General features: G+C 42.4%; 1 protein-coding gene across 2 annotated transcripts; it reads right to left on the reverse strand.

Annotated features, from left to right (window-relative positions):
- Window positions 1-27: 27 nt before the first annotated feature.
- LOC146517880 (zinc finger E-box-binding homeobox 2) lies at window positions 28-26,898 on the reverse strand. Of its 2 annotated transcripts, none has more exons than XM_085159505.1 (8): window positions 26,023-26,898; window positions 7,242-7,526; window positions 4,781-4,990; window positions 3,901-4,094; window positions 3,575-3,686; window positions 1,787-3,294; window positions 1,181-1,364; window positions 28-688 (listed from the first exon to the last, which is right to left on the reverse strand). In XM_085159505.1, the coding sequence occupies exons 1-8, from the start codon at window positions 26,078-26,080 to the stop codon at window positions 36-38; spliced, it is 3,204 nt and encodes a 1,067-aa protein (XP_085015631.1). In that variant the 5' UTR covers window positions 26,081-26,898; the 3' UTR covers window positions 28-35. The 2 variants fall into 2 exon arrangements, with proteins under 2 accessions (XP_085015631.1, XP_085015630.1); XM_085159504.1 differs by having other exon boundaries at window positions 3,901-4,097.
- Between the last annotated feature and the right edge of the window lie 245 nt (window positions 26,899-27,143).

Consider the following 27,143-nt stretch of genomic DNA (forward strand, 5'->3'; position numbering starts at 1 on the left):
TAGTAAATGGGTTTTAATGGCTGGTTAAAGTCACCTTAAGTTTTAATTCTGGGTAACTCTGTTAAATCCAAACTCAGTTCACATTTGTCCAAGTCTCCATTCCCGTCCTCGGTGTCTCTGTCCCAAGTTTGGCTCTCTGTATTGTCAATATGATCTTGCATGTCATATCTATTTCTCTCACTCTGAACTCCGTTCTCACCTGCAGGTGATTCTTGTATGGGGTTACCTCCCAGCTCGTCTGCTGGTTCTGGCAAATTCACATCTGCCTCTTCTTCACGGTCATCGCAAACTCTTGCTTCCCCTTCTTCCTCCTCCTCCTCCTCCTCCTCCTCCTCCTCTTTGAGAGCATCCGGCGCTCCATCCAGACTGGAATCACTGAGAAAAGAGTGTGGAGTTTGGGTTTCATCCAGTGACAGAGGGGCGTCTTCAGAGAGGCGTCTCACAAGACTGTTGCCCGCTCCCGGCGTGAGAGGCATGTCATCTTGGTCTTGGTCTGGATCCTGGTCTTTGCTGCAGTATGCGTAACGGTGGTTCATGTGCTGGGAGTAAGAGCCAGAGTGGGAGAAGCGTTTGCCACACTTGTCACATTGGTAGGGTTTCTCTCCGGAGTGCAGTCGGCTGTGTTCGATCAGATGGTGCTTGTGCTTGAAGGCCTTGTTGCAGATCTTACACTCGTGAGGACGTTTGCCTGCAATGAACGCACAAACCGTTTCTATTACTGAGTAAAGCTAGAGAAGCACTTGTGTACATTTGCATCACGACTGGAAACAGGAAAACTGTTTGCCTGGCTCTGTGTAAAGGTAACAAATTCTGATTTATCGCTCTACACGCTATGTTTTTTCTTTCCTGTGAGAAATAGTCTGACACATAACCCTAAAAAAACCACAATGCTTCTTCCTGAGATTCAAACGTTTCAATTTGTGAAATTTAGAGGTATTAGCAGGTTTCTGGACAGTCTGTGCCACTGCAGCATTTCTATCATGTCAACAGCTGTTGGCCCCATATGCACCTTAAAGACATGAGAGTTGTGTTAAACGTCAGCCAGAAAGCTAATAACCATCTTTTGAATAATTTCAGACTATTTTTTTGAGATTTTTTTAAGAGATAGCACCAATAAGCGGTACGTATATATTACAGGAAATATCACATAACAAGAGCAGGCCATGCGTGAGTCACAGACCTGTGTGCTCGTATTTGTGGCGAAGCAATGAGCTGCTCTTTTGGAAAGTTTTTTCACAAATATCACAAGCGTAAAGCCCCTCGTCTGTCTTCTTCAGTCTCTTTCTTCCCGGCCCTCCTTCTCCATCGAACCCTTCGTCGATGAGTGAGAGATAGTCCAGAGCACCACGGTTCAATGCCTCGCCCTGCAGGAAAATAATAGCATATATGTACAAGTGGGGAAAGTTCACTTGGTAATTTTTTTTCATCTCCCCAAGATGCAGCGGTAGTCACAACCACAAAGGCATTTTTGAGACGGATGTTTGTGTGTCTGTTTTTCTGTGGAAATGCTTCGCGTACGCTATAGTGTAACAATCAGACCAGATGGAGTCGTAAAACTTTACAGGTGTGTGCTCGACACAAAAATGAACCCCGAGTTCAACGATACATGTAGTGTGATTCATGAATGTAGCAGGAGTTTAATATCTGCTCAACTGCTGCTGATGTGATCGCCAATCCAACGTTTTATAACATGAGATCATCTAAGTATTGCTCATGTTTCGTTTTTGTTATTTATATAACATCTTCCACAAGTATACGTTACACACCCCGCAAACGCTGGGCTCACCATTAAACCTTGTCTCTCCTGGTAAATCTTTTTCAGTGTAGCCTCTGCATCTGCCTCCATCATGTAGGCTAAAGGAGAGAGAAACCCCGGGGCGTTGGCCGTCTGGTTGAATGGAATTGATGTGATGCCTTCGTGCCCTGAAAGTCCCACACCAGCCTGGCTGAACATCGGAAACCCATTGTACAAGGAACCTGGAAACACAGGAGCTCCGGCCACACTGAAGACCGGATGCGAATGCAGGGGGAGGTGTGAAGTCGGACTTGGTCTACCAAGCTGCTGGGTGCCGAGCTCCCTCCTCTCTCCTCTGCCTGAGCTGCCATTAACAGTTTTGTTCCTACTGCTCTGGTCAGAGAGCTGCTTGGGCAGGGAGAGGTCCAGAGGTTCGTTCTGTGCAGACCAGGGGTTGCTGGTTTCTTTCTGGGGCGAGGACAGTTCAGGAGAACAACTCGTGAGGTCGAGGCAAACAGGAGAAGTGAATCCCGAGGACAGAGCTCGTTTCCTGCCTCGAGGTGACGACAGCTCTGGGGAACGGTGTGGGCTGCCCTTTTCCTGGCTCGGCCAGTGCACCCGCGAAGACAGGACGTTATGGTGGAGCTGTGGGGGCGAGTGCATCGCAACCAAAAGGTGCTGTGGTACGGCGTGCCAGTTGTGCTTCTGCGATGGCGACTTGTTTCCAGAAAGACCATTTGTCACTACACTTAATTTGCTGTTTTCTGGTTGGAGGACAGATCTTGGAAAGAATATAGACGGCGATGACGGGGCTTTACTGCAAAAACCCTCGGGTACCTCCGCTGCTTCTCTGTTGAGCTGACAGAGGTGGCGCTCGTGATGCAGAAGTGCAGCCACGCTGGAGAAATGCTGCGAGCACCAACGACACATTATCCCAAGAACACCCCTCTCGGGTTCAACCGATAGCGTGTCTCTTCTCCGGTCAGGTGAAACCTTTCTCTCATGTGATCCTCCGTTTTGATGCGTTCTTCTTTCCTCTTCATCTCCTCCCTCTCTGACAAGATCTTCATCTTTTTTTACGTCTCGTTGAAACATCTCCTGCAGCATATGCTCAAATTTGGTCCCCCCGGAGTGGAGATAAGGCAGTAGACTGGTCCCTTTGAGCATACTGGCCCTCAAAGAAAGCTCTGATGGGTCCCAAATCCTCGCCAGGTCGGACGCACTGGACAAGCTTGCGGTGCTTTGATTGAGATCCTGCAGTGAAAGCTGAAGGGGATCCACCGGTACTTGACCCAGAGGCCTGGTATTATCTTGGTTCTGCAAAACTAGCACCGAGCCCTTTTCATTACTACTTCTACCCCCACCAGCAGAGGGAGATGTTGGAAATGAGTGGGGGTAGGAGCTTTGGCTGTGTCCATTAAACACCCCGCTGGCTCCTCCTGGGTTTCCTCCTCCATGCCCGCCACCACTAAGGCACTTTTTACTGCTTAAATGGGAGCTGTAGGAGCCAGAGTGAGAGAAGCGTTTTTTGCAGTTGGAGCACTCGTAAGGTTTCTCTCCTACAAGACGAGACACAAAGTGGAGGCATTAGAGTCAGGATGCCAAAGAGTAAATTGAAAAAAAAAACACAAAAAAAAACTTCCTGCGTGGGTGTGATCTTTTCACATTTTTCACAAGTCTCTTGTCCTGTGATGAATTATACTCGTTTCCTGTCAACACATCAATTTGGGTATAATTTTATACCATGTAACTTGCAAAATAAGTAAGGGTTAGCGATAGAGTGGAAACAATAGCAAATTGATGGGTGAGTACAACTGTTTTGATGTTATTTTGTCTCACCGCTGTGGATGCGGAGATGCTCTTTGAGGTGGTGTTTGTACTTGAATGCTTTCCCACACTGCAGACATTTGAACTTCCTGGTCTCCATGCCTTGGTCCAATGTCATGGCACTCTAGGGCGACAGAACATTGTAATCAGTTTTAAACGACAGCACAGATACTCGGCTTTTTTTTAGGATGTGAAGACGTAAGGTTGTCACTTCTGTGGATACACAGTTGCAAATAATCACCTTATAATGCTACATAAATGTTAATAAATCATTTTTTTGAATGAGTCGTTGGTTTTGAAAGAAATTTAGCTTTGAGTTTCTTTTTGTGTCTGCTCACTTTGTCCTGCACTGGGTTGTGAAGTGCTAGGTGCCGCTCCATCTCCAGCCTAAGGGTGGCAGTGTATCCACAGAGCGGGCAGACCATGTGCCCCCCCTCCCTGTCTGGACAGTACTTGACATGGTCCCTCAAAGAAGCTCCTCGAGGATATACCCTGCTGCAAAATGGGCAGGCCTGCTGGGCCCTGCCTACATCTGCTGACAAGAAAAAGGTGACATTGTTTCTTTTGATAGATCAGTTGAAGTTTTATATAGTTTCATTTAATATACCCATCTATTTTAGAAGCCACGATATATATACACTCAAGATTGAACTTCCATAGGATGCATCTTAAATAGAAAAGCAGCTGTCAGTATATCGGCGGGCATATAAGCCACCACTCGTATTCTACTTAGTACAAGCAAAGTGACCCGAATAAATAAAATTAATAATCATCTGAATAAAATAAGAACAAATAAAAACAAAAATACAATTTTTATAAGGACAATTAGACAGTGAGCTTAGATGCGTGCTTTAAAATACTCCACAGTTGCCACTTCTACAAAAGTTTGTGATATTTAGTGTTATATTTATTTATTATTACATATTCAAAAGCAAGTACACAGAGCTGTGCATGTGCAAATGACCTAACCTGAACTATGTAAATTACACTCTCACTTTGCTAACCTTTAACCTCAAACTAGCAGACATATAAAAAGCCATTACTTTGCTTTTTCGTTTCTGAGAATCACATTAGCATATATGATCTGATATATGTTATCACTGCGATTTACTGTCAGCCTGGTGGTAACCGCCTGCCTCGAGAGGAAAAAGTTAGCATGAATTAATAATTGATTAGGTTTTTGTTGAGTATGATTGCAGCTGTGGCACTTTGGCCTACCTGGTCCCTCAGGTGAGCAGTGCTGAGCACCTGGCGACCAGATAGCAGGAGGCAGGTCATCGTGCCCTCTGCTCGGGCGGTACACAGCTGCCGTGCCATTATGGTTCAGGTGATCTAAGAAACTAGCTGAGGCAGAGGCCTTCCTCAACTGAGCCAGGATTTCATACTGGGACAGGTCCTCCAAGGCATTCTGGGAGTCTGAACTCTTACCTGCAGGGAAAGTGAAAAGCATTGGATATATACAGTGTTGGGAAGGTTACTTTTAAAATGTATTCCATTACAGATTACAGAATACATGCCCCAAAATGTATTCTGTAACGTATTCCGTTACGTTACTCAATGAGAGTAACGTATTCTGAATACTTTGGATTACTTAATATATTATCATGCTGTTTACAACTACATGAATGTACTATTGCTGTGATTTATTACTGTTACTGAAGGTCCGCGGCTCTGAACCGTAGTAAAGGGACCTCTGGATAATACGGTGGGTTCATGTCAGGCTCGTAGCTGAAAACTAGCTTTACTTTGTTGTCTGGGTCACTTTGCTAGCCAGAGACAGAGAGAGGCGTTGAAAGGCTGCTCCAACGGAACTTATTGTTTTGGAGGAAAACACAAACACGGTGTACAGTCGAGTCTTAATAGCTTACTTACAACTGGGCTCGTCAGGCTCTCTTCTTGGCTGCAGTGGTTATTATTATATTTACATGCTTCCAGCTCCCGTTTTTGCTCGATGACAGCTCGTACTTTTCCTTTTTCTCCCTCCCTCGCTCACAGACACATAACGTGTATGGCAGTCCATTCTCCCTGCAGCACGGACTACACTGCCTATGATGCTACATTCTTTAGACCTATACCTGTAGCATTCTGCCTGTTAGCTTAGCACAACAACAACAGGCGCTCTCTCACCCAGGAAACACGCAGAGAGAGAGTGTCACCCTGTAACCATGGCAACCGTAACGCTGCCGCCTGGAACAACAGAACGTAGCTGTCAAACAAAACCCAAACAGTCCTGACCCGCCACAATATGAAACAGGGAAGTACCGCCGTGTAATCCATTTATTTCAACAAAGTAACTGTATTCTAAATACCACCTTTTTAAACGGTAACTGTAACGGAATACAGTTACTCATATTTTGTATTTTAAATACGTAACGGCGGTACATGTATTCCGTTACTCCCCAACACTGGATATAGAAAAATATAAGTAACTATGAATTCATACGCATGCATTTTTAACTGAAGGTTAGCACTTGATTAATCTGTTGAGATGTGTTTCTGCTTTATTGGCTATTTTAACAGAAGGTTTGTTTTTCATTCAGTTAATTACCTAAAGTAGTTTTTTTTTAAAGCACCAGAAGAGGCAGCTGTTTATTAAAAAAGAAAAAAAAAAGACGGTGTACAACAGAAAGACCCCCGTGTGAATCCTTTGAAGATACATATTGATATATTACTGTTCCTGGGTTATCCAAAAGCCGGTGTCGGTGCTTTCTCTCTGAGTGTGCGTGCGTTGTCAACGAAGCAGCATGTGCGCGCAGACTGAACATCAGTCGCCAACTTTCACTGTGCAACTGAATCTAAGGGGACTAAACTGTTTATGCGAAGACTGACAGATGAAACAATAAATGTGGGGAACTATTTGGCCAGATATGAAGCTAGGTTTAAAAATTCTTTGTGATTCGTGCCCTTGAGCAGAGTGACAGGCAGAGAGAAAAAGCCACAGATGTACGCGAAGAAGAGACGGCGCCTCCTATCACAACTCCAGCCAATCAGCTCGGCTTAAAAGCGACTTTGAGAAAAGATTTTTCAAATGTTTGCAGATGTTGGCATATTTTGAGCTGTTTTTTAATGTGGTGAAGGGAAGAGCCTGTGCGGTTGAGCGTTGTAAAAACTCTGCTTCGCCTTCATCAGGCAAGGCCAAATCACACGAGGCGAGGGAGCTAAGTGATTGTTAGTAGGCAAGCCGCGTGAGCCTTTGATCTCTCCTAAATAAAAGGGAAAGCCTCACGTCGCGCAGTTCTGATTTCAGTACCGTAACGTCACCTCTTTGATGCATGGAAATATTGTGACATTGTGTGGGATGAGTTCTTTTGTCATGCTTTCAGAAGGCTGCCTTTTCAAAGAGAAGAGTGAAAAAAAGGAACAGCTTGTAGGGAAGGCATGGTTTCACGAGGAGCTGATATGAAGGTGTATCTAGAGGGCTCTGAGAAGCATCATGAGACTGGTGGTGTGTTGCATCACAAAAACACACAAACTTGTTTACACCTACAGTAGTGTTAAACACCCCAGCAGCAGCAGCAGCAGCTTCAGTTGTTTCATACATATACAGTATTTGTACATTTTGCAAGCATAACTGATTTGCTGAGCTTAATTCTGTGGAAGCACAAGCAGCGATATTTTAAAGCTCAGAAAATATGGAATTAATTTAGAATGGCAAATGAGGTGTAAGCTTATAACTTACAGTACATCCTCAGCGGGTCCTGGTCTCCCTCCCTTTCAGTGGACATGAAGGATGCGTCCTCTGTGGCCTTGGTCTCTGACTCCACCTGGCCCCAGCAGTTCCTGCTGCCGGGGCTAAGGCTGTGCGGCCGGGTGGACTGAGCAGGGCTGCCGGGCTCCTCTGTCCCCTCGCTGGGCGTCAGGCTCGTCTTATCCAGGCTCTCCTGGCAGTCCTGGGGCTCCAAGCTCCACAAACCCACCTCATCCTCCCCCTCAGATCCCAGTAAACTCACTTGGTCGGCATCAACTGCAAAAAAGATGAGACAAAACTCTCAGTTTGGACACAGGACTTCATTTTTCAATGCGGCAAACCATCAGAGTGCTCATTAATTCTGAAATGGCGCGCTGAAACCTCAGTTTAAACAGAAATATTCTGCGCACGTATATTTATTGAGACAACACTTACTATTTTTGTGCCGTCCAAATCAATAAATGGAATTTTTTAAACCATCACTCAAAATGCAACAGCATGTGTTTCTTATCATTTCAGATGGCATTCAGCGGGGTGAGCTACAGATTATTACTAATGAAGACCAGAGACAATGCTCCGCGATTAAATAAAAATATGTGAGGAACTGAAACCAAACAGGGGAGAGAAACACGAGCAAAAATTCAAAAATGTTTTGCAAATTTTAACAGTCCAAAGGGAGGCAAACACAAAATGCTGTTGTTATTTATTGTAGTTCTGCAGGTTGTTTGTTTGTTTGCATTGTTTCTCGGAAAGTAAGATGAATGACACTCTTCTTCTTCTCATTATGAGACGCTTCGTTTGGCTTTTTGTGGTTCGACGTGCGGTTTATGATCAATATAAGTAATTTCTGGTCAGTCTCCAAAAAAGATAGTTTGAGTCTGACGCAACTGAGAACAAAGTGTGGCTTTCATTTTGAAAACAAATGAAAAAAAGACGTTACCCTTAGAAAAGACATATAATATACAAATGTATTAAATTAAAGCCACGATCAAACATAGCATTTTGAATGAGTTTATTTAATTATTCCATCTTTCTGTCATTGGGAACTATTTCAATATAAAATTACTTTAGTACATTTTTTTATGACTAAATTCATTTTTCAATCACTTCATGGTGCGTTTTGTGACAATGCAGCATGACAAAGTGGAGCAGTGAGAAAAAAAGACACATAACATATCGTAATTTAAAAATATGCCCTGTGTGCCCAGAATGGAAAGGCGCATTACTTTTTCCCATGGCAAAGACAATAAATGACAATCACAAACACATGCCTTGGATTTCATCTGTAGGCTCTTATTTCCAAGGCTTTTTTGAGGACGCTCTGTTTTTTCCTCTCTGATTAGCAATATCTAATCACAACCGAGTAACGACACTGCACGACAAAGCCAAACCGTTGTCGAAGGGTGCGCGAAGGCCCACAGAGGGCTCCATCTTTAACCTCCTAAGACCCGAACTCTTCCACGACATGCATTTTTAATTTCTCTTTGATATTTGGGCTGATTGGGGCCCGATGAATGTAAAAACAAAGAATTACCAGATTATTTTTACCTTATTTTTGTTTTTAAGAAAAATCAGAGCCACATATGAGGATATTCATTTAAAATTTTGATAGATACTTACGTCCTTGTATGTGGATATCAGGCCCCTGTAGAGCAAAATTGAGTATTTTGGTCTACATATGTGGACGGCAGGTCGTTAAAAATAAAGATTCTGATTTGCAGCATTTCAGCCATGCTCTAATTTTTCTCTTTATTATTATAGCCGTGCCTTTTTTAATAAGATCAGAAAGAAAATAAGGTTTCACAGCTTATTAAATTTCATGAAACACCAACAAAGTTTATTCATTAAACTGTCAAAACAACGCTCAGTCACTCTTGAAAGATTTTCACTTTTGTTTGAGCCGCTCCAACAACACTCACACTGGCTGATGGACACAATCGTTTATGAGTGCTTTGCTTTCAACTCATCTGCACATCAAGCTACAGCCCACAGCTCGCAGTGACACAAGCCAGTGACTAAACAATGACTACGGGAGACATTTTAGAAAAACCTAACTCATCAACTTTACAGCTAGAAGAAACAAACACACACAGATAACACACACACTCACCGTAATACTGAAAGCGCATGAGGGGGTTCAGTACTATGGAAGGGGGCAGCCCACAGTCACAAACACCTAACGCATACTTTACACATATTCCTTTGATTAATGCAGGCTAATCTAAAAGTGGAACACCTACATGTGTATCTGTTTGCATCAGCAGGTTGTGTGATCTGTCCCAACTTCACTACACCGGAGCACTGAGCGCAGTCAAGCGAAATTCTGGTTCATCTGAGGCGAGTCAACCGATGCATGCTTCAAGCATTGCTGCTCCACAAAGGTGGAAAGCAATGACTTGCTTTTATGGGGGGAACAAAACCGGTCATTAAACGTGCTTTAGCGTAGCAGGCACCTATGAAGATATGCGATGCGGTTAAAGGCGGCCCATCGGGCCTGCAGGAGACTCTGGGATGATAGGACGTACCGCTGGGACAAAAATGAGGAAAATCTGGTCTGGATTAGCATCGAATTGGCTCTAATTTTCTCTCTCATAACAGTGAGTGACACTGAGTCTACATGTGCTGTCATTAAAGCACACCGAGCGGGATGGTTTTCATTATCTGGCCTGTTGATTTATTTATTCGGATGGCAACCGCATCCTTCAAATATTTTTTCGTTGGAACAGGACAGTGAGATATTTGAAGAGCGTGAGAGTCCCAGCATTGCCTGCTAAGTAGACACTAGGTACAGAGTGATGGATGCACGCAGCCTGTGAGCATCATAAGAAAGTGTAACTCGTAAAATGAGAAAACACACAGCACAGCACAGCAGAAAATAGTACACAGCCACGGTGCAGGAACTTTAGTGTGCGTGGGAAGAATGTGACTCATATCCAGACTGTGCTGCATCATGCTTGACATTGTCGATCATTCAGTCTTCAGGGGACTGATTCTGATCGTTTGACAACAACAGTGTTCAGATCACACACTGCAGTGCTATTTTAATCTGTCTGCTGCTTTCCCTGTCAGCGACAGAACTTCTGAAAGATTGGCGGCCTGACTGCCAGAAACACGTCTTTTTTTTATAAATCCTGGCACGCCACTCAGAACACACACTGCTGTGCTGGTTGTCGCGCGACGTGCAGTCCATCTTGAAATTCGTCTTAAGCCTAAAAAGTGAAACTTATCGTTTTGGTTTTTCACAACGAAAAAGGGAGATAGTGGCTGAACCACTTCATAAGCACAAAGATTTTACAAACCATCACATTAAAGTTCCAACAACAACAAAATCTGGCGTAAAGAAGAAAAAAATCGTGTTAGCTGAAGTGCACACAGTCTCAGTGCTGGCCTAAATCGGCACTGTTTATATGCCCGAGGGCATCTCCTGTACAGCGCCATGCTAAACTGCAGTTTATTTTACGACGCACACATGTGATCTAGTATTGGTTCAGTAATTATGTGGCTAAATGGTAAACACGCAATAATTACCTTGAAATTACCTTGTTTGTTTCTTCTGGTTTTAAATGGCAACAAACGAGGCCAAGCCCAATTTACCGCCCAATGCAAATGTTCCCATGTTGATTTTCTACATTTAAAAATTAATACTTCAAAGAAACAGTAAAATGATTTAATGTTGTTAATAATTATTCAGTAGATTTTTACTGCTCAGTGGGAGCAAAAATTCAATAAAACTTTCTTTTAGGGAAATATTTAAATCATGTTGGTGGTTGTCATCCAACTGAAAATGGTTACTTCTTTTAAAGAGTGTAAAAGCTCTTATCTGGATTTTATATAAATGCGCAGAGTATGAAAAAAGGTGGTGTTGTCATTTTTGGTATATTCACAAATCAAATTCTGTGTATACCTCATGACAAGCCTGGTATTAAAATTTGTTTTAAAAATATAAAATAAATATCAGAAATTAATTTTAAAGAGTTCAATTTAGATCTTAAAAATACTCCATTTATTTCATTTTTGGCTGCAAACTTTTGAATTTATTTTACTTTATTACTTTTGAAAGATTCATACTAAATCACAAATCAAGGAAACATTTTTTTTACAATAATCAGAAAAAAAATGATGATTTGACACAACACATGTAAATGTAACATGAGTCATGACACAGTCCCATGGTGCCAATCGCACATTAAAATGACATCTGATGCATTTCAGTACATTACTGTACAACATGTAGGTGGTAAAACTGTGAGAATCAACGTTCACACAGCTGAACGCACAAAATTAAAAGCGTAGCTCTCCGTCATTTCTGTAACACACACTAACTCTGATTAAATATATATATATATACACGCATATCTAAATATACTCTGTGTATTATTTTAAAAAATTGATTTGGTCAGTGTGTGAAATAATGCTTCTCCAATCCTGGTAAATTTGCGATGAGTTCACAGGTGTCAAAAGAAAACACAACACTTGCTATTTTGAACTCAATAAATTACCACATGAGGGTCACGGACGCCCACATGCTAAACGAGAAACAAAAGCAGGAAGATGTCTGTATTGCCATTTTACAGTACCTATGAGAGCAGTTCAGAGGCGAGGTAGGTCCATGTTCATCTGCATAGCACGCTGGTGTCGATAGCTATCGCCTCTGTTTAACAATACATCGCAAAAATCAAATATGCGCTTTAAAAAAAATTTCACTGTGGCAGCTCTCCTATTCATACCTGCTGTCTGACATTCGCACAATGAGTCAGGGGAGGACCGCAACCAAGAACAAACACCTCCCACCTGATCTTCATCTAAGCAGCAATTCACATTCTCTCTATGACTCTCGGGGCAAGGGCGACTACTGATTGTGGCACCTTGGCCTGCTTTAGTTACTTACCTTCACAACACTGAGTGGAAATAAAAACCCATGCTCATCCCAATGTGCCAGACATGTCTTATGCCTCTGTTATGATATTAAATTTCAAGGCTGGCAAAAGAGAAATCAATGTTTCCATATTGCAGATTGTTAAGATGCTGGATAGCAATAATATGCAAGTTTAAAGGCGAGCTTAGCTGACTCAGAAGGTTTCTCATGTTAGTATGCAACTCTTAATTTCAAATTTTCCACATGTTTTACAGATAATATAATGAGGGCTGACAGCAAATTGAAGATTAAATGCTCCAAATTGCATGTTAACCAGTAGGAATGGTGGTAATGTAATGTTTTGCTGCACTTTTACTGCATTTCTGTGGCCAGTGAAAAGGAAGTGCAAACATTCTTGTCTAATGATGGTGAAAATAACCACAAACACATTGATATGAAAGTCTGTGTTTAACAGTCAACTTTTAATTTAACTTGATTGCAGTCGTATCTTTGCTGGTTGGCAGCGAGCCACACAAGCGCGCGTGCACACACACATATACACAGGAAAAAAAAGTCTGCAAATGGCTTCTGGCGAGAACAAGACTGAAAGTGTGACACGCTGATAGGGATTGTAAAGGTCATATTAGTGTGGAGGAAGAGATGCTTAAATGTGATGTGTGGTGCAGTATGTGATTTTGCATTCTTGCACTGTGTTTGGTACACAGCGTTGTGGTGCGTGTTAGAGAAACGGGGTGACAACTTGCCTTGCACAGACACCAGTGCAGGAGAAAGATTACTGCGCAGAGCGTGAACTATACTAACGGCAGAGAAAGAAAGAAAGAGGTTGTTCTGAAAGGAAGAGATAAGAGAATAAGAAAAGAAGAGTGAGGAGTTGATAAGAAAATTGAGAGAAAGAGACAGAAAGCAACAGCGTCAAACTGTCCCTGACACAAATCCTCCAACTGATGCTGAACTGTGAAAACACGTTACAGAGGGAAATTCCCTCTGCAGACACACATAAACTAAGTTACAAACATAAGCTGCGGGCAAAACGGGGAACAAGACCAGCTCGCTGTGTCAGAAAACTGCAATACCATCAAATGTGCAATAAAATGTGTGTGTGTGCGCAAACCTTAAAAGAGTATCTGAACTGCAGTCTGAGATAGAAAAGTGGAAGTCCATGCAATGCCACAGCAGCACAGTCACAGCTCTGTGCTTTAGATGTCCCACTTATTAAGAGACACCACCCTCTCAGAATAAGAAAAAAGGAAACACCACCACAGCATCTGCAGCCGAGGGTCAACATCTGCCTTTGAAAGACACAACAATGAGCTTAAGAGCTAATTTCCTTAAAGACGAGAAAACAGAGCAGCGTTGCAATTTTGCACACCAAGCATCGACCTTTAAATTGACAACAAAGACGCTGTATTGAAACTATTTCGCCTTTGTTCGGCGTGGTTTTTAATGATCCGCTTCAATTAGGGCCCTTGTGACACAAAAATAGAACCGCTGTTGGCATTTTTATAGCTTCAAAGGCACTGAGCCATTTAGTGATACTAACAAAGTTGATTTGTCAACAAGTTATGCTTTTAGTGTGACTGCGCTGGTGTTAGTTTCATTATTCACGTACGAGCTCTCGGTTCAATTTCAGAGGACGCTCGGCAAATCAAAGTACAGCCCCCTAAAACGCCTACTGTAACACACATTGTCGAGCTGTACGCAGCTCTCGTGGCTGCTTTGAGAAGGCCGAGGCATTTGAAAATCAATTGATATCAGTATTACTGATCTGTTAAAACTTTATCAACATAACACATCGCTGCGCCAAACAGACCACATGTGCTTAATGGAAACCTGCTCTGGTGCGAGTTCAAACAGCTTAGAGATTAAACCAACAGCAAACGAGCAGAAATAGTGTAGCGAGCAAGATGAACTGTACGCTTACTGTAAATTACTGTAGTTTGCCGGTAATTTAGTCGGCCTCATGGCCTGCTGTTGTCGATAGCTTTCGTCGTCAATCCAAAACACGTTTTTTTCCTCTTTTCTACATCTGATCGGTCTAATCTCCTCCTTCGCGCTTCGTCATGCGTCCCGCGTATCTATGCTTAGTTTCAGCACGCTCTAAATAATGAGGAGAATGTGTGAATTAATGGTGACTATAGCAGCCTAACTGTGTGTACAGAGGTTAAAACACGTCTGATTTGGTGCTGCAGCACGATGACGCCATGATGGAGAGTCAGACGTCAAGAACGCAAAGGCGAAGAGAAAGAGGAGTAGTCAGAATGAGCGGTGACAGGAAAGCCGTCCAGTTAACTTCTATTCTAATCGCACCGCAAAGGTGCACTCGCGCCGGCGAGGCGGTGAGAAAAGTGTGACTCAATTTGGAGGTGCACTACAAGAGACGGCGTGAAGAGGGACAGGCACTCTCATCCCCACTTGTACAGTCCCACCCAACTATGTATTCTTAGATTGTGGTGAGTCAACTGTTGACTTCCATGATATATTTTTGTAACCTATAATGATCTCATATGATTTTAAGCACAGAGTTGACAGCTGCTTTAACAAGAACTTAAAAGTTAACAGCTTTACAAGTTTCAGGAAGAAGGGATGTAAATCATTGAGTGTCTCAATACAACAATTTCTATCCTCTAGGATGGGTAACGTCGCTTTATAAAGAATGCTGCTTTAACTTAGTTGTAGACAATGCACGCATAACCCGAAACACACCGCAGCGGCACCTCGCCATTCTGGGTTAGTCACTTTGTGTGTTTTCACGAATGCCGAAGGAACAACAGAGCAGGAGGTAAATGAAAAAAAAGTAGTAGAAGAAGAACAAGAGGAAGAGCAGCACCTCTGCCTCACATTTTAGCCTCTGCGTGCAAATAAAAAGCAAAATAAATGAGCCCTGAAAGCGATTAAAACAACTCGAGTTAAAAATGACTTGATGGTTCATCGAACAGAATCACATTGTTTTTTGCATTATGTATGCGAAAATGTAGCAATCAGTTTTCCTCTTTGCAAAAATGAGGCAAGGTGTGGTGTGAAGAGGTGTGCAACAAGGCTTTGTGGTTGTCTGTCGTCTTCCTTTGGAGGTTTCCTGTATGCTGCTGCCTGCATGCTTGCCACCGTGTTTACCTGTCCTCCCGACCACCGCAGTGACATTTATCAAAGAAAACAATGTTACCTTGACTGACACAGACTTTTACCTTCAAAGCAAAAGAGGTTTCTGCATCAGTGACCCTCTTTTTGCAGTGCTGCATGCCACACAGTAAAGAGAAAGAGTCAGATGTACTAAATAGTAGTTTTAAAAAACTATCTATATATTAGGAACTAGAGCAAAAGGCAAAACTGCACATTTACTTATATATTCAAGTCCACAGTATTCACTGTTCACAGCAATTGACCCCAGTGGAGCTTTTGTAGGTGCGTTTTCATTGTTTTGATTCCAAAATGATAATAAGGCCCACACGAGACAAGAAAGTGACCTACTAAAGTTAGAAAGTGACACACTGCCACCATCATTCTGGACTTCCCAACTTTGTCGGGCTAAATCGCCCTTTTTGACTCACTTGGTGTGTCAGTGACTCACCGCTAGTGGCAAGTTGACTTCACAACTGCACACATGCTGTGTGTGAGAGCGTGTTTGTGTACGCATGAATTATGCTTTGCTGCCATCGCACTCTGTGTGCATCTGCCGCGACTCAGAACGGAGCTGGTGAGAAAGGTTAGCTCGGTTAGAGGAACACGTTATTTCGAGTTGGCCCTTCGCCTCCTCCTGTGGCGCGGTTTCCGTGTGCCGACGGATCGGTGCTGGAATGCAGAAACGGTCACGGGGGGACCCACGCGCTCACCACATTGTGAATCAAAACCCAAACTGTGCTTCATTAGACTCCTGTCATTGCAAAGACTCTCACACCACTCTATAAATATCCCAGTCTGCCCCCTCCAAATTTGTTTTCCCTCTTTTTTCTGACACATGAAAATGCTCAGGGACCGTTCCAGACTTCAGATGTGGCTCTTTATTTTGTACGTTGGCGCAAGAAACCACACAATAGTGGCTCCTTTTGAATATTAAAACATTCCCTGACGGGGATACAAAGGTTCTGAAGTTTTTTAATAGGGATAAACACTAAATAAAACTTCTCTTTGAGCTTAACAGTTATGCAATGTGGGATTTGGTTAGTTCAACTCAAGCAGCAACGTTGAGTTACTCACTCCATGAGTTTTGTTTTGAGGGGGAAACAAGTATGTCTGGTATCCCACTGACTTAAAACATCTGTATATAAGATGTGTTAGAGGTGTTTTGCATGACTTAGTATTAAGAAAAGATCAAAATTCCTTAATCTGAGCACTTAAAGCAGATTTAAAACACAATACACTTCTGAGGAACCCACCCCATTAAGTTCTGAAAGATCAGAACACAGCCCACAGTGGTATTCGCCGCTGCAGAAACACACTGAGCTGCTTCTATAGCTGACAAAAGGACTGATCAGCTACACATTTTAAAGTGAAAAATAGTAGAATAAGTATAATATCCAATATCATGTCATAATCAAGCTTTGTAATAATACATTTTCTTCTGTTCAGACACAGCCTGCTGATGAGACATACCTAACATACAAATGTGGCGCCATCCTCTGGCTTATGTTGGCATTACAAACCCCCCAAATGAGCGATTATGACACCAAACTATCAACTATCAAGTAACAAGATGTGACGTCATCATAGCAAAAAGAAAAAAAAAACGTTTATTTTTTGGCTTTTCTCTAAATTGCACATTTAGAGAACAAAATCGTGTCCCTCTCTGCTTTCTTTTGTCACTTTTTCTGTCCTTGAAGCGCGCACACGTCAATAGATGCAGACAAAAAAGAAAAGCACGCGCTATTAAACTGGTCGTTTTGTGGTTACGCAGTTCTCATTAGTAAGATTTATGAATCATACTGCATATTAATTTACACACATGCGAATGCTGGTTGCTTTCCACTTGATACGGCACGTATGTGCGAGTGTGTGTGTGTGTGTGCTGTTGTGCAGAAGAGGCCTGAAAACCAACTCCTTAAAAAAGAAACTAATTAAAGTCACAGAGGAAAAAAATGCAAAGGCAGCAGAACCACACAAGAAAGTGTGTGCATGTCATTACTGACCTGGCCCACGTTTGAGAAAAAAGAGGCAAGAAGAGAGAGAGAGTGTAAAACCTCAAGGAGTGAAATAATGCGCATAAAAAAAGACTCAACAAGGAAAACGTTTAAAAAGCAAACTTGGGGAGTTTAAGAGGATCTTTGATGTGTATCAGAAGAGGAAAGCAGCCTTGCGACTGGGACGACAGTAATTTTAAGTCAAAGCAGAAGGCTCGCTGACTGGCTGCCTTACTGGCTGCCTGGCTGACTGCCTGGCTGACTGACTGTGGTCTTTGATGGCGCTGGCTGTTTGAAGTGGTTTTCGGGGGATGGGAGCAGCGTGTGGTGTCAGTGGGACAGGGGAGGTACTCGGAGAGGGGGGGGACATGATGGCGACCGTACAGCATTGGGGGAGCCCGGGTTGGGTGGAGCAGACGACGGGGAGACGGAAAGAGAGGAGGATCAAATAAAGAAAAGAAATGGATAAAAACGGGAAAGTGAGATATGTGGTAACGGCGATACAGAAGAACCGAGGGGATGATGAAGAGCAGGGAGAGAGAACTAACGACTGAGGGGAATGAGGGGCGACAGTAAAAGTTTAAAATCTGTGGATTGACAGTTAATGAATTCACAAAAGTAAAGCTTCAAATCTCAGTCTGGTCCCAGGATGAGGCCTGGACACATTCACACCTACCGATTACTTGTATCATTTAAGTGATGTTACCTCCCTCTGATAAGCTCCCAGGGTGCCTTATGACTTATTTCCCCTTGCATCCCTCCTGCAGTGCTGCACACATGCACTCTATAATCATAACTACGCTGCTTCCCTGAGGTACCAAAGTTCACCGGGCAACTAAAAAGGAAAAAGAAATTGATTTTGTGCAACTTTAAAATGTTTTTTGACTTTCCATTTTTCTTTTATGAGTAACCGGCCCTTGTGATTAAAAACCTTCCCCGTTTTGGCAATTTTGCAACCTGTCACATACCACCAGAAAAAAGGATGAGATAAGACTATCTTCTAGACTGTTACATGATGATAAATGAGAGATTGAACCAATACACGCTGCACTGCTTCCTTTCTAGCCCATAATACGTCCGGTGTATGCATCGTGTTCTTTATCATACCTGAGCTTAAGCCTAGTTTGCGTGATCTCATAGCGTATCATTCTAGCATGCATCTTTGCTCCACGTGAGGCAAGATTGACCACAGTGTTTTGGACCGACCACGTCCGAAAACATGGCGTTTAAAAAACATACGGCTTTGCAAGAACGGGCATCTCATTACTTTTCTAAGATTTCCAGTTGCGACCTTATCATGTTTACTCCTATGTATGCAAAATCACTTGACTGATAACATGAATTTTTGCTGTGCAGAGGAAATGCATTCACCATCTCTAAAGTGTCTGATGGAGAGGCTCGGGGTTTCTTCCACTCGCAAAAGAAACCCAAAGAGTGAGCTAAAGGGAGCGTGATTGATATCAACGTTTCAAACACCTATAGAGTCTCGACTGTTACAGGTGGGCATTCATTCCACAGATGAGGAATGTGTTTACTCCCTACCAAGTGACTGTGTGTGTGTACACCAGAGAGATTGATGTGCAGGGCAGATATAGGTGGTACCAGGTGATCACAGGTACAGAGAGAGGGAGTTGAACTTTCCCATGCTTGCTTGTTGTCAGTCCTGGCTTGTTAGAAGGCCCTTTTGTAAAGAGGTACTACTGTGGAACAATGAGTTGTAAATTAGGAGATTTCTCTGTAAATGAAATTACTTTTTATATGTTTTGCATTTTAGATGAAAGCTTGAGATCTGGGAAAAGATCTTCTCACTAATAACTGAATTTAATTGAATAGAAAATTGAGTCATCAATAAATAAACAACAACAACTCACAGATGAACTGATGATAAAGTATTCCTTAGTTACAGCACTAGTCTGGGTATTTCAAACATGTGCAGTACTGTGCAAAAATCTTGAGCCACTGCTCATTTCTTACATTTTGCATCCAAGGAGCCACACAAAGCCACACACTGAGCTTTCTGAGGGTCCATCAGTGTTGTTTTACTCAGTTTCAGTCGAGTCCTTGCACCTGACCATTTTCAGAGGAATGCTTTTTTTTAGGCCGCTAATGAATCATTCAAGCAAAACAAAGGTCACTAACTGAAATGTTATGTTTACACGTAACAGACAACTGAGCAAAGAGACAATTATAAATTGTATTTTTAGACACTTTGTTTTTAGTAACAAAAGCACGTAATTTGCTCTGATTTATTTGGCTGAATTGGCAAAAGAGGGCCAAAAGTAACACATTCTGAAAGAATAATATTTTTTCCACTAATGAGGTGATTCCCAGAGAGCCATTAGCTGAAAACTTTGCATATCTTGGCGTGGTGTGCAGTGCGTCCTAAAAACACATTTTTCAGAAACTGGACGAGAAGAAAAGAAGAAGTGACAGTCCGGAAAAGAACAAAACAAGCAAAAAAAACCAAAACGTATGCATTAACTGTTCACTGAAGCCTCATCAGAAGTGGACTAAGAGCATTCTTAAGAAAGGGAAACAGGGAGACGAGGCTGAGGTAGGCAAGAACTGGACTGATAGTCTGTGACAATAGGACAGAAGTACAACAGCGATTGTCGACGGTGGAGGCTCTGTCATGGTTCAGGTCTGGATTTCAGCCAGTGGTGTAGAGGGGTTATATTATAAATTATAAATGCAGAAATATTTAGTCAGATTTTGCTCCACCGTGCAATACCATGTGGAAAGCACTTGGTTGGCAAAAACATTTTTCAGCATGACAACAAACCCAAACACACTGACAATGCAGTAAAAGCATACCTGGATCGAAAACACACAATGCATCACTATCAGTTATGGACTGGCCTCCTCTGAGCCCGGAAACAGTTTGGTCCTGACAGAGAGCAGAACAAAAGGAAGAAACCTCCAAAGAAGAGCTTTGCATGTACTCCAAGACGCCCGGAGACCTTTTCCTGAAAACTACTTAAAGATTTACAAGCCTGCTTAAAAGATTTCAGGCTGTATTGAGAAATAAAGGTGGTCATAAAAAATACTGACCTTCAAGCTTGTTAGGATTTTACAAACTATCTTCCTAAGCTATATATATATATGTTTCAATAAATTGCTGCACTTATTTTGCATTTTTCTAGCAAAAGATAAATAAATGTGTGGTGGTGCAAGACTAGTGCACAGTACTGTAGCATTAAGCCACATAATAATGCAGCATTTTAAAGCTACATACACAATTTAAAAAAACGAATTAAGCTGGATTTATGGTTTTTATTCATAGAGAAGAATTTTGGGAATTTAACCAACGCAGAGTTTATACACACGGAGTAACAACAGACAGATAAAGAAGTGAAATTTTTTAAAAGGAGAAAATAAAATGCTAAAAAAAAAAGCTCAGATGAGAAGCAAAGACGAGCTGCAGAGGAAAGTTTTCCTTGTTATTGATTTTGTTGTTTTGAACTTGGTTTTCCGTTGGCAGCAGCCAGGCTAAAAGATCAACAATGGCATGAATAAGCTCATCATATTTTTGACTTCCCCCAGGTCATGGTAAACACAACTACAAAGTTCTGAGTAACACATAAGCAATACCAAAACAGCACTATGGCAAACCCCGGCTCCTTTAATTCCTTTTACCAATCTTTATGCACTTTAGACTTGCAGTTCACATGCACCACGTGTTTAACCTGTCTATTGCAGTACTGTGGTAATGAAACAACACTTTTAGTCACCAGAAATGAGTTAAACACTGACTACTATTCATCTTAAAGACATTAAAAACCTAACCCCCCCACAAAAAAAGTAGACTCTGTCAAGAACAGATGATAAGTGATTAAAAAGAAGAAAAAAGTGTTAAACTGATGAATCCACAGACAGTGTTTTTTGGCAGGTGTTATGTGGCCTCGCCTTAGCGGTGATCAGAGCCCACAAACGCTGTCCATCTCTCGACCTCATATCAAACTATTCCTCGTTCAATCTCCTGCTCTGCTTCCTTTAAATACTGGCACGCTCTCAGCCAGCTGAGGGGGCCTTCCTGCCTGCCAGGCTGCTCTCATTTCTCTCCCTGTCTCTTTCTTCTGACTCTCTTCTCTCTTTCTCTGCCACCCATCTGGCCCTTGTAATACATGACAGCTGAAGCAGGGTTTCCAAATTTAATTTGAGGTGTGATAAAAACAGCACATATCTATAAAGTGTATGCAGAGAGCCTGCCTATCTGGATAGTTTTAACCTCTTTTTTTCATCAAACATGTGCAGCATATCAAACACAAACGCAGGCTGCCTGCAGTAAAAGAAGATCCACAAATAGACTTGATGTTGAGGAGCAGTGCCGAAGCAATGTCAGAGAACATAATAATAAGACTGCAAATGTACTCGATTTGCAACATCAGGGTATACAATGTGTTAAACTTTCTCGAATCTCCCATGTGAAAATACAGTTGTTGTTAAATATGTGATAAGTACATGCCCAGTCACCTATATATACACACACACACATGCATACACACCTCATATGCTTTGTGGCCAGCAGTGTTTTCTTACAGCTGAAACATGTGTGATCCACAGACACACACTCACTTCTCGAGTTTCCGTCTACCGAGGCCTCTTCATAACTACAACGGAGTTGCAATTTTTCTACCAAAGAATCAGAGTGGTGCAGTTTGAATGAAACCCTCATTACTGCAAGCATCTCCCAGCGACTCCAAATTAATTGCATACTTTTTGTCGCCATAGCCCGAAAGGGACGATTTTGTAACAGCTGAAAAAAATTGGAAGAAACCACGGCGCTGCATTAATTAATCATTGCAGTGGCAACATTTTCCAAGTAATCGCTGCTGGAGAGGATCCCTGCTATGGCGGTCATGCGGCATGAACGTACAGTAAGACATGAGACTGTTTTGGCTTTGTAGGAAACATCAGAATGAGCAATAATTGAATGAGCATGTTTAAAAATTCCAGAGGGACTCAATCAAGGGATTCCCCATTTCTGCCGTGTAGATCGGGTATCAGACACGCAGAGCAAAGACGGGAGAAATCTGTGACACTTGGAGCTGTGGGAACGTTTGAGAAACAAACAAGGAAACGCTTAGATTGTCCTTGATCCATCGCCCATCGTGACTCCTCTGTTTCTACCCTACACACCCCTCAAACCCTACATCTCATCTTTTATAAGCGAAAAGCTGTTTTCACTGTCTCTGTCAACCCCATCATTTCCCCACCTCTGTCATCTTCCTCTCTTCTCGTCTTCTTCTGTCCCTCCCACCCGCCGGTTCTGACGCCTGAGCTGAGCCCCTTGAAGAGTCCTGGTAATAAACTGTGGTGCCTGAGCTCTTCATTGCTGTCTCGCTCTCCCCACCCCTCATCCCAGAGCGCCGATACATCTGCCATTAAAGTAGGCTCGGTCCAAAAGGCCCAGCCCCTCCGCTCTGTACAGTACAAGCACGTCAGCCTTTAACGTTCCAACGCTTCCCCCCATTCTCTCCTTTTTCTTTCTTTTCTTTTTTTTTTGTTGCTCAAATCCTTTGTGTACAGTGTGCTATGCTCACTGTGGCAGCGGTGTGCCAGAAAAACCCACACAAACACACGTATGCGCACACATACACAGTCAAAGACACACAGCTGGGCCCCAGCTGCATACAAAGACTGGGGTTTGGAAATCAATGAAGGAGAAAGAAGAAAGGGGGGAAAGGAGTTTAAATATATTGGCACTTGAAAAAAAGGAGAAAATGAGAAAGGGAGAGAGAGCTTTCTCTTAAACAGGCACATCCACTCAACGACAGAGCGAGGTTTTTAATGAACCAACAAAACATAAAGTGCAAAGCAGCAGAACTAGATATGTTTGCGAGGGTGTGCAAAGATTCAGTCTGATCACATGTGACAATGTTGTTCTGGCAAGAAATGGCTTAGGGGAAAGCCCAGATACAGTTAGAATAAATGATGCCAAACAAATGCAATAAGAGAAAATAAGATATGAGGAGTTGTTTCATTACTGAAATAACTTCTCACAAATCTGTCTCGATCCCTTTCACTACTCTTCTTCTTCTACAATTTCAGTATCTGTGTCACTGTCTGCGTACAGAGGCCTGATGTTGAGCTGATGGCTGTGTTCTCGGCTAATTAATTCTCACACTCTCTCTGCTAGATCAGTAAATACAGGTTTAACTGTGTAGGTTTCCAGGCTTGATCGCGGGACTGTTTCCAATCTGCCAGGAATGAAAAGTTGTAATTTCCTCACATTGCTCGATATTGCTGAACATTGACGGTTTTATTGGGGTAGACAGAGACATAATCAATGGGCGCCTCGGAGAGGGAAGAAAAGTTAGTGCTTTTTCTCTTTCTTCTGGTTTGGAAGAGATCCCCAGATCTCTGTCTTATGAGTCGGGTCTGCCAAATTCATTTGGTTTTATCAAGGACCTTTAACTCCCTCCTCGCACAGCCGCCTCCAGCCCAGCACATTCCAAATCCTGCTTTAATACACACGTCTGCACTCTAACATGAGGATGCACATGCAGCAAGCATGTTGCACGCAAAAAAAAAACCTCTTTGCATGCACTGATGTGTTTGTGGCTTATACTTTGTGTAAGTACTCTGGTTGGTGCACTAACGATTCACTAAGCACTGATAATAATTACAAAAGAGAGCCTAAAAATAGATGTTTCACAGAAAAAATCCATCAACATGAGTTAACGTGACGAAGCTTAATATCAATTCATAATCAGTTTCCTTTCAGTTCCTGTTCGTTTTTAACATGCCTTCATTTCTTCAGATCCTATTACTTAATAAATTTCATTGGAAACTGACAGCAGGTGATGCTTATCTCTTCTCTACGATCACTGCAAGAATCTTTAAAAAAAAGAGAAAAAGCTGGACAGTTTTTTTCTGGTGGCCTGATAAGTGACAGGTCCTTGTCAGTAAGTGTGCGTTTGAGCTGATAGCTTTCACGGTAGCGTGATGCTGTTGATCTGTGAAACAGAGTGAAGTCGGTCGACAAACTGCAACGTGACAGTCAAAGGTGAGAGCGTGCGTGTGTGTGCACATGCACACGCGAGTACCCGTTAAAGCTGAGCGGTCAGAGAGGATCTCACCCTGGTGACGCTTTGCTAGAATTCACACCTTTATGAATAAAATGAGGAAGCACTTAAAACAAACTAATAAACGAGCAAACCAACTCCAACACCAGCTAGCTTTGTCGCGCTTGCATGCCAGATCTGAGGCAAACAACAGCAGTGTATGGTTTGCGATGGCTGTTAAAAGAAACTCCAGCCATGTGTTTGTGTGCGGCCTTGCCCTGGCCACTTTTTAATGACAAAATATGCTCTGAGATGGCAAAAAAAGAGCCCAACTTAACTCTTTCTGTCCTGGGGATTCATTTACATTAAGAGTAATGGCTTTCTCTGCAGTTGTGTGCCAGCAGCATATACTCCATTATTATTAGCATAATTCAGAGGTTTTAGTCTAAGGTTTCCATTTGATATATTTAGAAAGGGGTTTCAAGTTAAATTTAGGGTTCGAGAAACATTCAGTGTTCAATGTTGTGGATAATTTTAGAGTCCGGAGTTAGGGAAGTAGGATTTGATTCCAACATATATTTTTAGTCCTTATTAGAAGGCTGGAAGAACAACTGTTATTTTAAATGTGTGCCTATCAGAACTCGCAAACAGAAGCAAGGATACACACACCTGAAGAGCGACAAACAAACATGTGCTGCTTGCTGCATGCAGAGCAGCGTCTTAACAAACTTTCTAAATACAGCATGCAGTCTTGAAGTTCCTCTTAGAACAGTTTTGGGAAGTGCATGCAGAGAGACTGACAAGATCTGAAGCCTCAAGGTCAACTGACACTTTCAGCTAATTCTTGATAATCAAGATGGATAATCACAAAAGAATTAGAGAAAGATAAAAAATGTTAACTGTGCACCCTAGCAGAGCTGAAGAGTTGTGCACAAAGAATTTCTGCTTTGAATCACATTTAGAATTTTTTTTTTTAAATGTACATATTTTTTAATGTGTACTTTTATTTTCTTTTTTTAAAATAAAAACTTTTTTAGTTGCAGGACACTAATTCAAAGCTTTTCCCTTTTCTCCAGATGCTGCACAGTCTATTTTTGACAACCAGCAGACAAAAGAATATCGAACTGCATAAAAGTTGCTGCAAACTAAAAAAAATCCAACAGTAAAAAATAAGGGAACTGAAACCTAGAAAGCTGCAGTGTCAGAGCAGGTTAACTTTCCGCGTGAAAAGCAGCTAAACTGCGTGTCAGAGGTTGCGTACGAGCCAAGCGCACTGCACTACATAACAGAGGGACTGTAAGATGTAGTTTGACAACAAGGATTTCCTAGTAAGGAAAATAAATTAAATAGTCTATCCGACTTCATTACAGTTTATTGGGCTGTTTAAAGTTCTTTGTGCTTTTTCTTTTTTATTTAGAAATGATTTTTTCTTTTTAAATCAGTAAAGAAAAGTCCAAAAGTTTTCCTTAAAAGCGAGCAGCCACAAGTTTTGAATTCCCAGGTAGAATAATCCCTGTGGTCCAGACCGAAACTGACGGTTCATCCCTGTGAATTAATCTGCAAGGCTTTCACAGGATATGTAAGGGGAAAAAGCGTCTGAAGCATGAAATTATATTACAGAGAGCAGAACTACACGGGAGCTAAAAGAAAGTGTAGTTTTCATCTGGAAATCACACAAGAAACGAGCGCAGTTCTCAGTGAGGGCTCCTGCCCGCTGCAGCAACACGCCAACATCATTACCAACTTTTTCAAAAAGTTTTCGTCTTCACGCCTCTTACCTCGGTTTCTCCTGGGGTTGGCTTGTTTCCTACGCTTTCCCCGACTTTCTTCTGTCATCTTTGGGCTTTGTTTATTTTGAGGAAAAAAGAAAAAGTTGCCTGGGGAGCGGTGCGACTGCGTGTCCTGAGTGGCTGCCTTGAGAATGAATGGTGTAGAAGCATCGCCTTCGGTCACAGCGGGAGCCTCAGACCTTGATGGGACTCCCACGCGAGCGAAGGCGACGAGCCGTAAGGAGTGATGTCAGCGGCAGAGGCTGGCCCTGAGGTCAGTCTTGGCATCGTAAACATACACCTTCCCCAGTCCGAGCGCTCATACAGCCTGACAGTTACAAAAACAAAAGACCCGACTCTGTTACACTTTGACAGCATATCTCGAATTTGCTCCCTTGCACCTCCTCTCTACCCCGAAAGCGACAAGGTCCTCGTTGCCTCCATCTATTGGGGAAAAATTAAAGCCATACTGGCCATACTGAAAATGTTCCTCCATGCATTATCTAAAGACAGCTGCTGAGATGAATGAAAAGGTTATAAATGATTAATGCAGTTAAAGGTGAATTAGGCTGGGTTGTTTATGGGGCCAGTTATTATTAAGATTTTTTTTAAACAATTGTGAGATTTGGTGATAGGATTAAGAGTGTTCTCTTCGTTGCAGGTGTAGTTTTTATAATTTAGCTGATCAGGACAGGCTCTCCTTGTCCCCTTTCTCATGGAGCCTCCACAGTAGGCGCAACGTCTCTACTTGAATCTCTAGGCTCGCTGCCTGGGACTAAATTATAGGCTCAGTCTGCAACATTTTTACCAAGAAGACATTACACTAAATGCAGGTTAATGACAACAGGTATAAATAACCCCTCTCCACCGCCCATCCCCCCTCCCCTTCCCCCTCCCCTCCGTTTTTTTACGGCTTGGCTATTATTCAAGCCGCAGTCGCACCTGCGCCCGAGTATCCCGGAGCGGACCCCGTCCTGCGCCCTATTCAGCTTGGGATGGCTGTAGGAAGTGATGCATTGACAGTCTTTTGTGGTGCAACCTGCACCGTAATCTGTTTTGCAACTGAAAAAAACATCCGAAATAAAACTCTAACGTAGCGTTCACCCCCTACCTTGGCTCTTTTTTTGTTG

The sequence above is a fragment of the Neolamprologus multifasciatus genome, chromosome 5 (assembly GCF_963576455.1).
Source record: "Neolamprologus multifasciatus chromosome 5, fNeoMul1.2, whole genome shotgun sequence".
NCBI lineage: Eukaryota > Metazoa > Chordata > Actinopteri > Cichliformes > Cichlidae > Neolamprologus > Neolamprologus multifasciatus.